Raw genomic sequence first — 14,924 nt, 5'->3', positions numbered from 1 at the left:
TTCACCAAATAAGAAAAGTTCTACCAACAAGGATAAACCTTGGTTTGACGAAAAATGTAAGCACTTGTACAACACTTATCGTCATTTTATGTACATCTTTAATTCTGAGCGTAGCCCGGAAAACAGATGTAATCTGGTTGAAGCTAAAGGTGAATATAAACGTTATGAACGACAGGTCAGACGTAAGTATTTAAGATCAGAGGGGAACCGACTTAGTCTGTTACGTAGGAATAATCCTAGGCAATTTTACAAAGCGTTTAAGAAGAATTCACGGTCTCCACCTACAGAGTTGTCTTTGAATAATTTTTTTGAGCATTTCAAGTCTGTCTGTAACAATGATGGAGATAACAATAATACAGATGTGGACCGAGCTCAAAGTTGCATTTTCGAGGAGCTAGATGTTCCAATATCATGTGATGAAGTTTGTAATGTATTAAAGAAAACGAAAGCTGCTAAATCACCGGGCATTGATAACTTGTTAAATGAATACTTTTGTAAATTTCGAGTTATTTTTACTCCATTGTTGTCACATCTATTCAATATTATCTTTAATCGTGGCACATTTCCAACATGTTGGTCTGAGGGAATTATTTTCCCATCTTTTAAGAAAGGAAATGCTAACGACACTAATAGCTATAGAGGCATAACTCTGGTGAGTTGTTTGGCAAAAATATTTACTTCTGTTTTAAATGATAGGTTGTTAAAATGGTGTTACGGGAATAATTCTGTGTCAGATGCTCAGTTTGGTTTCAAACCAGGTTTTGGCACTTCAGACGCTATATTTGCATTACAAAGTGTCATTAGTAGAACGTTATCACGCAAAAATAAGTTATTTTGCTGTTTTGTTGATTACGAAAAGGCTTTCGATAATGTCAACCGAAACAAGTTATTTTTTAAATTATCACGCTGTGGCATCACTGGTAAATTACTTACAATCATCAAATCACTATATAGTAACTTAAAATCCTGTGTTAGATTTCAATCCGAATTATCGAACTTCTTCTCATGTACAAACGGATTAATGCAAGGTGAGGGGTTGTCCCCCTTTTTGTTCTCTCTCTATGTGAATGATTTTGAGAATGCATTTATTAATAGCTTATGTGATGGAATTGACTTTAAAGATATATCACTGTTTTTGCTAATGTACGCTGATGATACTGTACTTTTTTCTGAATCAGCCACAGGATTACAAAACATGTTAAATACTTTATCAGTTTATTGTAACGAATGGGACCTAAAAGTTAACATTCAAAAAACAAAAGTTCTTGTCTTTCGTAACGGAGGGAAAATAAATGCCGCCAGCAAATGGTTTTACAATGGTAGCGAACTAGAAGTTGTTGACAGTTTTAATTATCTTGGTCTTACTTTAAATTTTAATGGTAAATTTTTAAAGTCTCAGTGTATTATCGCCGAGCAGGGTAGAAAATGTATGTACCATATTCTTCGAATTTGTGATAATCTGTCACTGAATATTGTAACAAAACTTCATGTATTTGATACTTATGTTTCAAGTGTTTTGAATTATGGTAGTGAAATTTGGGGTTTTAACCCAGGTAACGATGTTGAAAAGGTACATGTGGACTTTTGTAAGCGAATTTTACATGTAAAGAAGTGCACTCCAAATTATATGGTTTACGGGGAACTTGGTCGTGTGCCAATGTATAATTTACGTATGATAAAAATTATCAAATATTGGTTGAAAGTTATCAAAACCGACAATTGTATCCTTCAATCTATATATGATGACATGTTGATTTGCAATCACAAGAACTGTAATTGGCGCTGCCAAGTTAAGCATTTATTATTATCGAAAGGATTTGGTGATGTATGGTTTAACCACTATGTTAATAATGAAGTTTTATTTCTAGAATGTCTCAAACAGCGTTTAACTGACAACTTCATGCAGTCACGAGATGAATTTTTTGTTAATTCACCCAAATGTATTCTGTATAGACACCTTATTGATAATGTTACCATTCAATTTTACTTGACAAAATCTATTCCGGAAAATCTTATTAATCTTTTAGCAAAATTTAGATTGTCTGCTCACCAGCTTAGAATTGAACAAGGTAGATATAATGGCACAGCAAGACAAGATCGATTGTGTGAATTTTGTAATTTGAACGAAGTTGAGGACGAATATCATTTTATTTTAATATGTCCTTTGTACAAAAACCTCAGATCTGCATATATAAAAAAATATTATTGGTCGCATGCTTCTATGTTTAAACTGGTACAATTGATGTCAATTCATAATAGAAAACAAATCTGTAATCTGGGTAAATTTTTAAAAGGTGCTTTACTCTTACGATCTAGCCAAACTATCGTCTAATGTAAAGCTGGTTTTTGTTGGTTTCTTTTTTATGTAAACTTGTCTTATAACTCTCTTCATGTATGTCCATCCTCTAATATTCACTCCACTTTTCATACTGTATACATCTTTTTTGTTTATACTTTGTAATTGAATATGTATTATGCTGATGAGCCGTAAGGCTTAAAGCCAATAAACAATACAATACAATGAAGGAAAAGATCTCTAGGGAGCTGAAATAAGCAGTGGTAGACTTGTATTTTAGTTCGCAAATCGGGTGTGAAGATTTTATTTCATTTAAACAAAGCATTGTAACGGCTACTGCTTTTCAATGCATATAAAATGCAACAAAATGATGAAGCAACTTTAGAATTGAAACCGTGTTTTGAGGTTTTTGGCATCACTGCTCCAAGGAAATCGTTATATTCTGACTTATGACACGAATCGGCCATGATAATTACATCATTAGTCCATTGGTACATAGTTACACTGTAGTTTGTGAGAAAACTTCCATATACAATAGCATGGTTTCTAAGGATTCTCCTTAAACCAGACAAAACAATCGTTACATAACAGAAGGAAGATAGATATCTGGCCATAATACACCCGTTTCCTTGACGATAACTACCTCTGACAATCTGCATACATGGGAATTGTTTCTCGCGATAACGTTTATTCCAATCTGTAAGAAAACACATCCAATTGTTTTTTATTTCATTTTCTTAAGACTGCGTTGATTTATGGCTAAGTTTCAGACAGAGATCACATTAACGATAAAACAGTGGACGAAATCTGATAAGGAATTCCGAGAATATGGTTATTTCAATAACATACAATAATCATTATTAGGAAATATCACGTGACCCAGCTAGATGCATCGTTAAGATGTTTTTCCGGCTGATAGATTGGTACTTTTTGTGTTTCCTGCTGGTGGAATCCCCCTGACCTTTTACCGGCTGTAGAGTAAAGTGACAAATCAGTACTTTTTTCGAGTCCTTCTGGGGATAAATTGATCATACCAGGGTTGTCTTTTCATAGGTTCATGTTCTGTAGAATATGTAGAGAAACCTCCATCAAGCGATACATATTCTCTTAAAACGTTTCGGTGAAAGTTAAAGGCAACAATATTCCTTGGCACCTCATTTCCCCCCTAAAATCACGTGTATAATCATTAGACTACTACAATGTAGCAAAACATACATCTGATTCAGATTCTTTCCGTGAGGCACAGGCTCATTGGATATACGTAAATACAATTATACAAACAAACAAAAATGACATTGTGGAGAGTGAGTAAACAACAATGTTACAACGATGTACAATCTAAATTAAACAAATAGTACCACACCATATGAAAATTTCATAGCTTAGTTGCATACTGTAAAACTTTTCCAAAATCAATCAGTTCTTTAGTATTTTTAACCGTGAGTACTTTGATCAGTTTGAAAACACTGGGTTTTGTATAATTAACTTTCTTAACATATTTTCTTTTCTCAAGTCATCATATCGAGGACATTCTACGGTAGAGTGGAACTCATCCTCTACATCATTTAGCTCACAAACAGTACATAACCGTCGTTCTCTATCACTATATTATTATGTCTTCCAACTTCAATATACAATTTATGAGATATAGTTTCAAATCTCTACTGGGGACATTTATTTCACTTTTCGTGCACAATGAATTGATTTCCCATTGTCTCTGTTGTCATTAGTCCTTTATAAAATGAACATGACTAATGTGGCGAAGAAGTTCAATCATTTCATTATTTCCCGTATAATGTTTCTCTAAAAGATTATATTATATATAATTCATTGTTTTGATTATGGGATGCAAAGTTCCCGTTAACTTACGTGTATCAATTTGTAATTGTAAATTACCTTTTGTAGCGAATTGTGAACAAATACAGTAAGTGTTAAATAAGAAGGAAATGAATGTGAAACTGTGACGTTTTATTATAAATCTCATTACACAAATTAAATTATTCAAGAGTTTGCTAAAGTCTTATAATGTATTTCTTTCGCCATTTACAAAACACAGACAAGTCACGGATGTACGGAAATAGAAAAAGTACTACAAAACACAGACAAGTCACGGATGTACGGAAATAGAAAAAGTACTACAAAACACAGACAAGTCACGGATGTACGGAAATAGAAAAAGTACTACAAATGACGGATTGGTTTGTCCGTGCATCTCCGTGAATTTAGAAACTTTAAAAGTGTGAATAAATAGTGCTACCCCTTATATCTGTAGAACATAGTCCACAGCTGGACGAAGGCAAGGTTTTCAGCATAAACACGTGGGTGAAAGCCTGCTACATATGGAAATTAAGTCAATCACGGAATCACCGAGCCATCCGTTATCCACGATCCCGTTTATTCGACCAAGCGGATTATTCATCCTTACGGATTCAACACTTGCACGGATATCAACTGGGGTTTCCTCACTCACAGATTCCTCCGTCACGGATATTTCTTCCTGGTCATATTTGTATTTCTTCATGGTCATATTTAGATTTCTTCTGGATACCCATACTCTACATTTCATGGTTCGGGCGTTTTTTCCGGGTTTCTTTCTTTCTTCCACGCGCTTTTCCCCTGTAGAACTGTTATTTTTACGGATTTTGTAGACGCGAGGGCATTTACTTCCTTCCATAGTGATATTTTCACGGACAAAATATGACGACAATTATTTGAAGTAAGACAAGAGCATTAGAAACATATCCATTACTTGTACATGTATAAGGTGCTGATAGCTAAATATGTAAATGAAAACATTTACATTATTTTGTACATTTATTTTCTCACAAAACAGCCAAAATCACGGATTTTGCTGGCATGGAAATATCGGCGTAAACGAATGTTTACGGACAAAATTAGAAATTAGACATGAACATTTTTAGGGAAATTCAAACGCTGTAAACTAGTCCAATGCAACCCATAATAATACATCCCATCTTTGGGTGAAGTGCTATTCTGTCACTGATTTTCTTTGATTGGCAACTTTTTGTTCAATTCGAATATTTAGGTGGTTTATGTTTATATCCGTGAAACAAAGTTTTTATAGGATTTACTATTGATTTGTGGCTTCTAACAGAATTAGAATTTTTTTGGTACACCTCAAGGGGAATATGTAGGTGTTGATATCTTTGTGAAATCTATCAGAGGATTTTTGAAATATTAAGTGAAATTTATTTTTCAACGAAATGACACTACGATGAGCAAATCACGTGATCGAACCTACAAGAATCATATAACCTTTCCCTCGATGTGTTCTCGGGACATCCTGTACAGCATCCCTCAGGGGGAGGTACCTCATCTACTTTTCGTAAAACCGTGATTACCTTGACGTCACAATACATCTGCGTCACTTCCTGTAAGTGGATTTTCATACTTAGTAAGGAGCAGAAGGATTTTTTATCCACATTTTTTTGTGTGTAAGTGTCATCACCGGCAGTGTAAATGATCAGCATTCAGAGAGAAAGGAAAATAAAAAATGGTCACCACATTACTTTATTTCGTTGCTTATATATTCTACATATGTTACAGCTAACGCCACAGTGCTACTAATAGGACTAGATCAGCTAAATATAAAAGGACGGATACGGGATTGTTTCCCTTCATAATTTCAATTACATTTCTGTGGTCTTGCTTTGTTTCCGTATAATAAGCAATTCATTGCATGACTGTTCGAGAGATACGAATATTTATTGGCCCAAATATTTGAAAGTCTTGTACAAGAATTAGTGGTGCAAAATAGTTGGAAGCATTACTATTATCAAGTCGCACAACAGTACATATTTGAAAATTATTCAAAATCGAATACTTGTGATTTGAGAAATGCAGGGTTTTAATGAAAACGTTATGTGCAGACCAATATCATACACTATAGCGGTAGGCATAGATCCTTCTCCATCGTCAACTTCCCATATATATGTAGCAATTTATTCCATTATCACCTACATATGGCGTTTATATCTCTCAACTGATTTGATACGCAAGAGCTTGGTCTGCGTATGGTCAGTTTTTAAATCGATGCAGGCTACTGACAAACAAGTTGATGTTACAGGGGTTTCAACAGTCTCGTTTGAAGTCAGCATTTCGCAATTTCCTCGGTCGTTATAATGATTTAGTTCCTATAATGATAATACAACCTGCCATTGGGTCAAATATTGCCTGAGTACTTCATACAGGTTGTTATGCCGTTAAATCTTGACACACTGAATTTGACTACGGATTACTCCGTTTACCTAATCAAGATATAAGGGCTCATGGTGGATGTGACCGGTCGACAGGGGATGCTTACTCCTCCTAAGCACCTGATCCCACCTCTGGTGTGTTCAGGGGTCCGTGTTTGCCCACCTCTATATTTTGTATTCCTTAGAGGAGTTATGAGATTGATCACTCTTCTTCATCCAACACACTAGAAAAAAATATAACGTTATATTCACCTACACGTGTCCTCACGGTGAATATAACATTTGATTTCTCCAACATCGGACCAATATGAAATTGGGAATTTCCAAATTAATACAATCAATTATCATTTTTAGTCCTTCAATAAAAATTCGCGTCTCTACAAGTTTTCAACAAGGTCTCGCATCAATTACAAAGAACAAGTGACCTAAAGATGAACGATCATGCAGGCCTCGTATGGTAAGTTTTGATAGCCGGTTTCGACATTTGAAATTATTTAGTCATATAAAAAATAAAAATTCGCATTTTAAACCCCTTTCAGCTAGGTCGTGCATTGCATGTTTTAAATGAATACACATAGTAAGATATACATAGCCAAAACAAATGAAGCCCCGCCTTCTGTGTCTCTTTCACTGCCTAGACCTAAACATTCGGGACATGGTTTCTCATCTCATTTCCTCCAAACAAAAATTGTATTATTATAACCAAGTTCAGTTTTAGTTTCATCACTGACAATGATGGAAGACCAGTGGTTATCAACTATCCAGTGTCAATTTTGTCGAGAAAATCTAGTTTGATTAACGCTAAATATTGTTGTTTTCTCGGAAACTACACAAGATTTACAGCCGTCTTTGAGTCTACTCACAGTTGTGGTCGACATCCTGTCCTTAGACAAATTTGCTTGTAAAATCTTTAAGAGTCTGATACCAATTGTTATTTATGCTACAAGAGAGGATTCTGTCATCTCGCGGTGTCGTTTTTCTCAATCAAGATAAGTTTCGGATGTTGCCTGTCTTTAACACATTTCAGATTTGCTATTTATCCCTCTCATTTCATCAATTTTATTACTAGAAAAAAACCGTCATTGAACACTTGAACAATGATATATTTATGCTCTCGTCCATTCACTGTGTTGTGTTGTTATGCAGACGACATTTGTTTATCTAAGGGAGATAATTTTAAAAAAATCAAAGAAACGAAAATAGAGAATAACTAAAATGATTGCAGGACACACTTCTTATTCAAGATAACAACGGGTATATTTTTATCTCATTCAGTAATACTTAGGACACACTTGTGAGTTTACAACCTCAGCCATTTTACGAACTCATTGTGTTTCACTACTAGCACTGTGCCTGTATACAAAGATGGCTCACTAAGTATCATATCGTAGACTCTAGTAGCCAGCTTCGATGTTTTTATCATTTAGTCTTGTCATAAACGAAAACTCGCGTCTCTAATTACTTTCAACTAGGCTTTGCGCTCAATTTCTGTACACAAAGATGGCCGATTAGGTATCTATTTGTAGGCGCTAGTAGCCAGTTAATTATTCAATATTATGATAAAACAATTATTGATATTATTGTGTACGTCAAAACGATGCTTCACCTACCCTCGAAGTACAATATTCGGGGTTAGGACCTTCCAGGTTCGGTGAATATATACTTCATAGGTAGCTAAAGCATCGCATTGACCTCACAAATGTCAATAGTATGCGACACCACTATAAAGTAACATTATACCAATGGATTAACTCTAGTTATCTCTATTACTATAGGAGTTCAAAATATAATTAATTACTTATATTAACATTTTTACTCTGATTCAATGCTTTGAAAGATTATCACAGATTCCACATTCTGGTTTTCAAAATAGGTCTTAACTAATTGTGCACAAAGGAGCCACAAGACTAAATAGATCACATTCTAGCATTAAGTGATCAACTGAATAGTTAGTAAAAGACAATTCTGTATTTGGAACGCCTTGGTTTATTTTTCTTGATCATGATGAAAAATTAGATGAGTTCCAAATTTTTGCAGACATTCCTTCGTTGAATCTTTGTTGATTACAAGTCAAATTCTTGTCGAACATGGGTTGCATACCGGGTATTGCTTGAATTTACATTCAATATTTGAGATATATCGACTCTTTGAATCTCGCACATGCGCATCTCACTAGCGTTGCTAGCGCCTTAAGGCAATGTCCAAATTATATATGGAAAATGTGTGAATGATCAAAGATGTACATTTTTAAAAACTGCAAACTTTTAACAATGAATGGTTTTTAAAGAGAATCAGCTAGACAAAAACGCATACACATAAAATCATTATTCATAAAAGTATATTCAAGCCAAAATGACTCAAATTTAAAATCTCTTTTTTTTTCATCTTCCAATTGGATATAACCAAAATGATCATTATTCCACGTGATAACAATACAACATTGCAACTGTTCGGGGCTCTAATATTCCTCCAACTTCTAAGTAAGTTTGCTGCATCAATTTGAAATGTATCCTTTCCAACCTTTTCCCTGAGTATTCAAGATTTCAATGTTGAACAAATTTTGCAATGTTAACATTGAAAACTGTCTTGATTTTTAGCGTTGTTTCAACGTGGAAAAACCGCCCAGTCTTTAAAAATGCCACCCCTTCAATGTTGCTTCAATGTTGAAATTTGTTGTTTTAACCAATATTCATCATATTTTCAGTGGGGCTAAAGGGATACGAATTTACATTAGAGTTCCTACCTGTGTAGGGCGATATCCGGCCAGTTATGTGACAAATACATGCAGATAAATCAAGTTAAATCTATATAACAGTTAAGGAAAAACACTTTAGAGCGTGAATTTTACAATTCATATTCAATCTCACCTGACTGTTTTCATGAATTTACACAATCTATAACGGAACTGCACTGAACCAAATGAGGAGCAGATCGAGTGTGCCTCTTTACAACCTTTCATATTTTTAAAATTCAAGGAAATTGAAACTCAAATATTGTAATAGAATATCGTTACTTCTAATACTTGATTGGAACACAGAAATGAAAATCATATGTGTTCATTTAAATTTACCAAAAGTATAGATGAAAACGATCCAAATGTTTTGTAAAGCATTGTTCAGACAAATTGTTTTATGCTAATCTTTGTTAGAAGATTTAGAAATGAAAGTTTTGTTTAGAAGAATATCACTAAAAAATACAAACTGTAATTGATAGAAATCTCTTATTATTCTCAGTATGCAATACAACATCGATACCGATGCAATGTAATTGTTTTTTTTATTTAAACAATAGATCATTTGCAAAACCTTTTCTGTAAGTCGACTCTTGGTAGAAATAGACATCTTTTTTTCACGTTGTCTGATATTCTATGGTATAGAGTCATCACCCTGTTGGCAGTAATGCGATACTTTGACAGGTATGATACAGAAGCACTTGGAGATGGCACGGCGATATCTCCGACATATTTACCCGTGATGTTCTATTACACGATAATTTGAGAATTATTGCTTAATCCCCACAAAAGAGCTTCTCAATAACCCGGAAACTTTTCCCAGATGTAATGTACAGCCATTCGGATAAATTTGTTTATTTGTATATAACAAGACGTATTTTCTGATAGAAATCTTTCACGAATCTATCACAAACACTTTCATTTTAATATATTTTTGAATAAATGAGAGGAGTGGTAATGTTTATTTAATGTTTTACTTTAAAGATGACTGTGAAGATTTTATGAATTTTAGATCATCATCTTTATAAAGTCTGCAATAAAATTACAAGGTCGGACATTTTTACAGATCGAAAACACATGTACCTACAATTGCGAAAAGATGGAAATCTCCTGAAGGTCATTCCAATTAACAGATTTTTATCACATCCAAATTAATGAAAATTTTAATAATTTCATCATTTCAACTTTTTAGTTCTCCAATTTCTGATTTTACAATTTTGTTTTTATCTTGTTTTTAAGATTATTTTTCTTTACGAAAGTCATCCCGAAAACGGCTGTTACATGTAAGTACATGTATTTATCAATGAAGGCTACAAAAACTTTCGAGCTGTTTTCTGATGTTAAATAAATTATGAGAACACATGTGCTTCTATATTTTATAATTAAGGATGATAACAAGTCTCCCATTCCATGAATGCGTTTAGAAATGTGACATATTTTGAATCAAATCAGAGGGCACATTGCGGGTCTTAAAATTCTAATATTTAATATTTTTTCGCAAATTGGCAGACACAAGGAGCTGCATAATACCCCCGTTTTTGACCACCTCAGTTTATAATGTCATATGACACTTTCAACACTCGTATTGAATGTAACATCTGCAGAAAGGATTGGAAGAAACTGCCTCTTCGTTACTTTTCCAAATTGCAAGAAAATCTTTTGCACATGCAGGTTATGCAAAGACAAAACAAACAAAAAATATTAAGAAAAAATACAACCATCCAAACACTCAAGAAAACAAAACAAATACCCCAGAAACTTGTGAAATATTGTTAACTATATTGCAAGAATGATGGCGAAATCTAAAATACAAAAAATAAAACAGTTCATTCCTCTTTTTTTTTTTTTAGCATTACGGATAATGCCAAAACCTGAAAAAGAAGAAATAAAAAATCAGAGTAATAGTTTAGTTAATGTATTATGCCGAACTTTTGCACTTTTTGAAATCTGGAGTTTTTGGAAGTCCAAAGAAGTAGGTACAGTTTCTACAGTCATCTGGCCCAAAATATTGATGATTTCACATGGAGCTCAAATTCTGGCATTCAATTAAGGAATAGTTTAGCAAACCCAAAATTCACTCAGTTTGATCAGCAAAATGATTTGTGTCATATGACGAGAGCTTGAAGTTGGCATAAAATTGCAAAAATGCCATTTTCAATGAAAATATCCACAAATTCAGGTTGTTTTCCTTTTAGAAAACACACAGCGCATGCGTCGAGCAAATTCATATTGAAGCATGTTTTTCATCTCAAAATAATACACAATATATATCATTTTCATTTTGCTCGACAAATGCGCACATCTTTTCCTGAGCAATGATTTGTATGACATTTGAAAGTTTTCAGGCTTATTTTGAGAAAAAGGCGGGAAATGTCTTATTCATGATGTCATAATGCTATCCATTTAGGACTATCATTCTGATTTTGTTGACATAGTATACCTGGCATTTATTTTACTTTCTTAAAACGCTGATTAAGGTTAATTCCAGACACATTTTATGGAGAGAAATTTTTTGGGCCTTTTTATATATACAACCGTACCTTGTTCTTTGTTCATAGCAGTTACTGAATTTGGACAATTTTGAAGTAAAAAATTGTACATAACAATTCAGAATATTCAAATAGATGAAGTGTTTAGACATACTTTAGTATTTGATGGAGAGTTTCATGTTTAACTCAAAGACCAGAAAATTCAACGTTTCAACACCTAAAGAAATGACAGTTTTGGTTTAATGGATAATGGAATAATTTCTTTCCAATTTAATTGAAGAAATATTTTACTCATTAAATGAATATAATTGAACAGGCTATGCCTATTCATACCCTCTTTTTTCCATCTAGATACAAATAATGTAACAGCCATCTCATTTACTTTTAAATTTCCAACTCAGAATCTATTTTTATGTAAATTAGATTATAAATGTATGGAGCTATTCTTCTCAATCAAAGTCCTCCTGTGATTTGAGGCAGTTTATCGGCATTGGAGTCACACACGAAAGTGTGAAATCCAGCAGTATTGGGTATTGTTTTCATTTAAAGTTATACTACCAGAAGAAAATAGTACTTATCAACATGTGTTGATCATTTCTAAAAATAACTTGTAGTCTTAAAGTATATATGTTTTACTATTTTTTTTTTCCTTCAAAATTATTTTTCAAAATTGATACACAACTCGACACATGCAAGATACGCTTGCAAACTATTTGACACATTAACTGTGCTGCGATATTTTAGTTCAATGATATGCATATTCATCGTTACATGTTTCTGTCATGGGATATATTCCGATCTATCGTACATACTTCAAACACTAAACTAACGACAGGTAAATGGACGATAAAAACACTTTCCTGTCATTATTTATTTCACACCACAACTAATTTTACTCCCATATGATGTTTATACGATGATATGATTATTCGCCCCGAAGCATTAAAAACACCACGGTAACGACTGGACTATTGCCCAAGGGTGGACAATTCCATTGGATTCGTCCTTGTCATGATCTTTAAAACGTTTCAAGCGTCTTTACAACGTTGTTTGATAATCGTCCGCCAATAATGACAGAGCCAAGGTACATTGTAATTCACCAAGATTATGTTTGATTAAGAATTATTGACCTCGGGTTTTACTCGAACAACAGCTCTTACCTCGGGGCTGACAAAAGGACTATATATATTACATGTACCCTCATACACATTTAGGCATTTTCACTTGTAAAGTGCAATTTGATTGGTCCCTTTGACTTTATTAGCATTTTAAAGACATGCAATACCGGTATATACAGTGGCGTAGCTTCCATTGAGGCAACCGAGGCAGCTGCCTCGGTAAAAAAAACCAACACCTTTTACGTTGTTAAAATGTCGACCCCCTGCCTCGGTAATATTCGAACCCAAGCTACGCCTATGATATAAACTGGATGACGTTCAGTCGCGTCACATGACATACTAGGAATGACATCACCATATGTTTGGCTCTTCTGCTTCCGTTTTGTTACTATGGCAATATTGCTTCCGCGTCATATAAAATTCAAAATCTTTTAACATCATTCGTCAAATTCAAAAATCAAATTATGAGGAATCAAAGAAATTTCTACTCACTTTCAACGATACAAAGTAAATTAGAACAGTTTACGCTTTATAAATCGCGAAGAGAAACCGCGAGTAAATGTTTTCTTCTTCATTCCTTAAATATTCGTTTTATCTAAATTGTAAGGATTTTTCTAGAAATTCTAAGGATCCTTACTAAAATCATTCAAACAGATATTTTTTTTAATGGAGTAGAACCCTTTGTATGTGTACACATTGTTTAGTTATATTAAATACTGCACTTTTGTAACACTTTAGAGAGAGAGAGAGAGAGAGAGAGAGAGAGAGAGAGAGAGAGAGAGAGAGAGAGAGAGAGAGAGAGAGAGAAATCTGACAAAGAAATGCATCTAAATTTGCTCTTATCAACTAAGATGTCCTTGTATATTTTGTAGAATTGGATTTTAGCAATCTATATTGAATCGAACACAACAATTACGGAAGAGTTATATCCGACATCAATGTCAAACTCAGTATCCACGGACAGTGACTAAGTAGGTTTCTGATACAGATATTAGATAAATTCGGGTTCTTTGATTTCTCAGTCAATACTATCTCTTAAACTTGTATGAAATTCGAATAAGAAATGATGAATTAGGCTGATCTAATGCTAATTTGATAACTCTAGCTCAAAGATTATTTGTTTTCATTACATTGTAAGAATTCACATAACGGAGATCGGCCTCGTTTGTTTTTAGAGATACGTTTTCTCTCCAAATTTTATTACATACTTATTACATACTAACACCTTCATTAAAAGAAAATAAAACATTTTTACCTGGGGACCTTGTAGTACAAATGAAGCCGTTATTGGAGAAGAGTATTTAGCGCTAAAGGTGAATCGCTTTGTTATCGCGAATGTTCATCTCGTAGTCTGCTTATCAGCAGCGATAGACAAACGAATCAATTGATGTACAGGTTATCTGAAGAATCTCGCCGACATTTACTGTACAATAAATTGACAAAATACGATTTGTAAAAACAAAACCCGGAAGATTCATTTGTATGTAATATTTTCATTAATTACTTGATATCATGCGGATCACGAATCAGTTTGGACTCTTAAAATGGTTTACCTAAGGTCGCGGAAATGAATTTTCAGTATAAATGGGAAAATCTTAGATTTGGATAAAGTAAACGAGAGAGAGAGAGAGAGAGAGAGAGAGAGAGAGAGAGAGAGATTGCAATGGACACGTAAATCATATATTTATCTCCCAATATCGTGGCAACATGAACCTCGATGGTGCGCAAATCCAAATCCGCGTCCACGAAAGTTCCTGTTATTTTTAATGTCAATGCTGCAATAATTATTAAAGAACGCTGGTACACTGATATTCAATTACTACTTCAAAGGGATATTCCTTTGATATAGAGCGAAAGCTTTTTTAAACTTGACAATCTTCGCGTTTTATTGCCTTTCTCACAGTTACCAATTCTTAAGATAATTTTTCAATCCATTTTTAGTGATTATCTTTACTTTTCAATATTGATGACTTCCGTTTTTGTAATAGTGATGCTATAATACCGCTCCAATGGCTTCGGATTATTGTATTTTTTAACGTAAGTTAATGTGTAGGAAACTGTGTCGAGCTCCAA

At 33.8% G+C, this 14,924-nt stretch overlaps 1 protein-coding gene across 7 annotated transcripts in view; it reads left to right on the top strand.

Annotated features, from left to right (window-relative positions):
• The window catches only part of LOC125650360 (sorbitol dehydrogenase-like), an 85,798-nt gene that overhangs the window by 26,280 nt on the left and 44,594 nt on the right, over window positions 1–14,924 (top strand). For 2 of the 7 annotated variants that reach the window (XM_048878591.2, XM_048878589.2), the window contains one exon: window positions 4,353–5,819. The exons of 4 other annotated variants lie outside the window; for them this stretch is intronic. In XM_048878591.2, the coding sequence (XP_048734548.1) occupies window positions 4,353–4,469 (117 nt within the window). In that variant the 3' untranslated portion in view covers window positions 4,470–5,819. Of the gene's footprint in view, window positions 1–4,352; window positions 5,820–10,256; window positions 10,308–14,924 lie in introns of those variants that run through there. One more of the 7 variants, XM_048878590.2, reaches the window with a different exon arrangement.

The sequence above is a fragment of the Ostrea edulis genome, chromosome 5 (assembly GCF_947568905.1).
Source record: "Ostrea edulis chromosome 5, xbOstEdul1.1, whole genome shotgun sequence".
Classification (NCBI taxonomy): Eukaryota; Metazoa; Mollusca; class Bivalvia; order Ostreida; family Ostreidae; genus Ostrea; species Ostrea edulis.
Note: the sequence above shows the minus strand (reverse complement) of the source record. Positions and strands in the feature narration are given on the sequence as shown.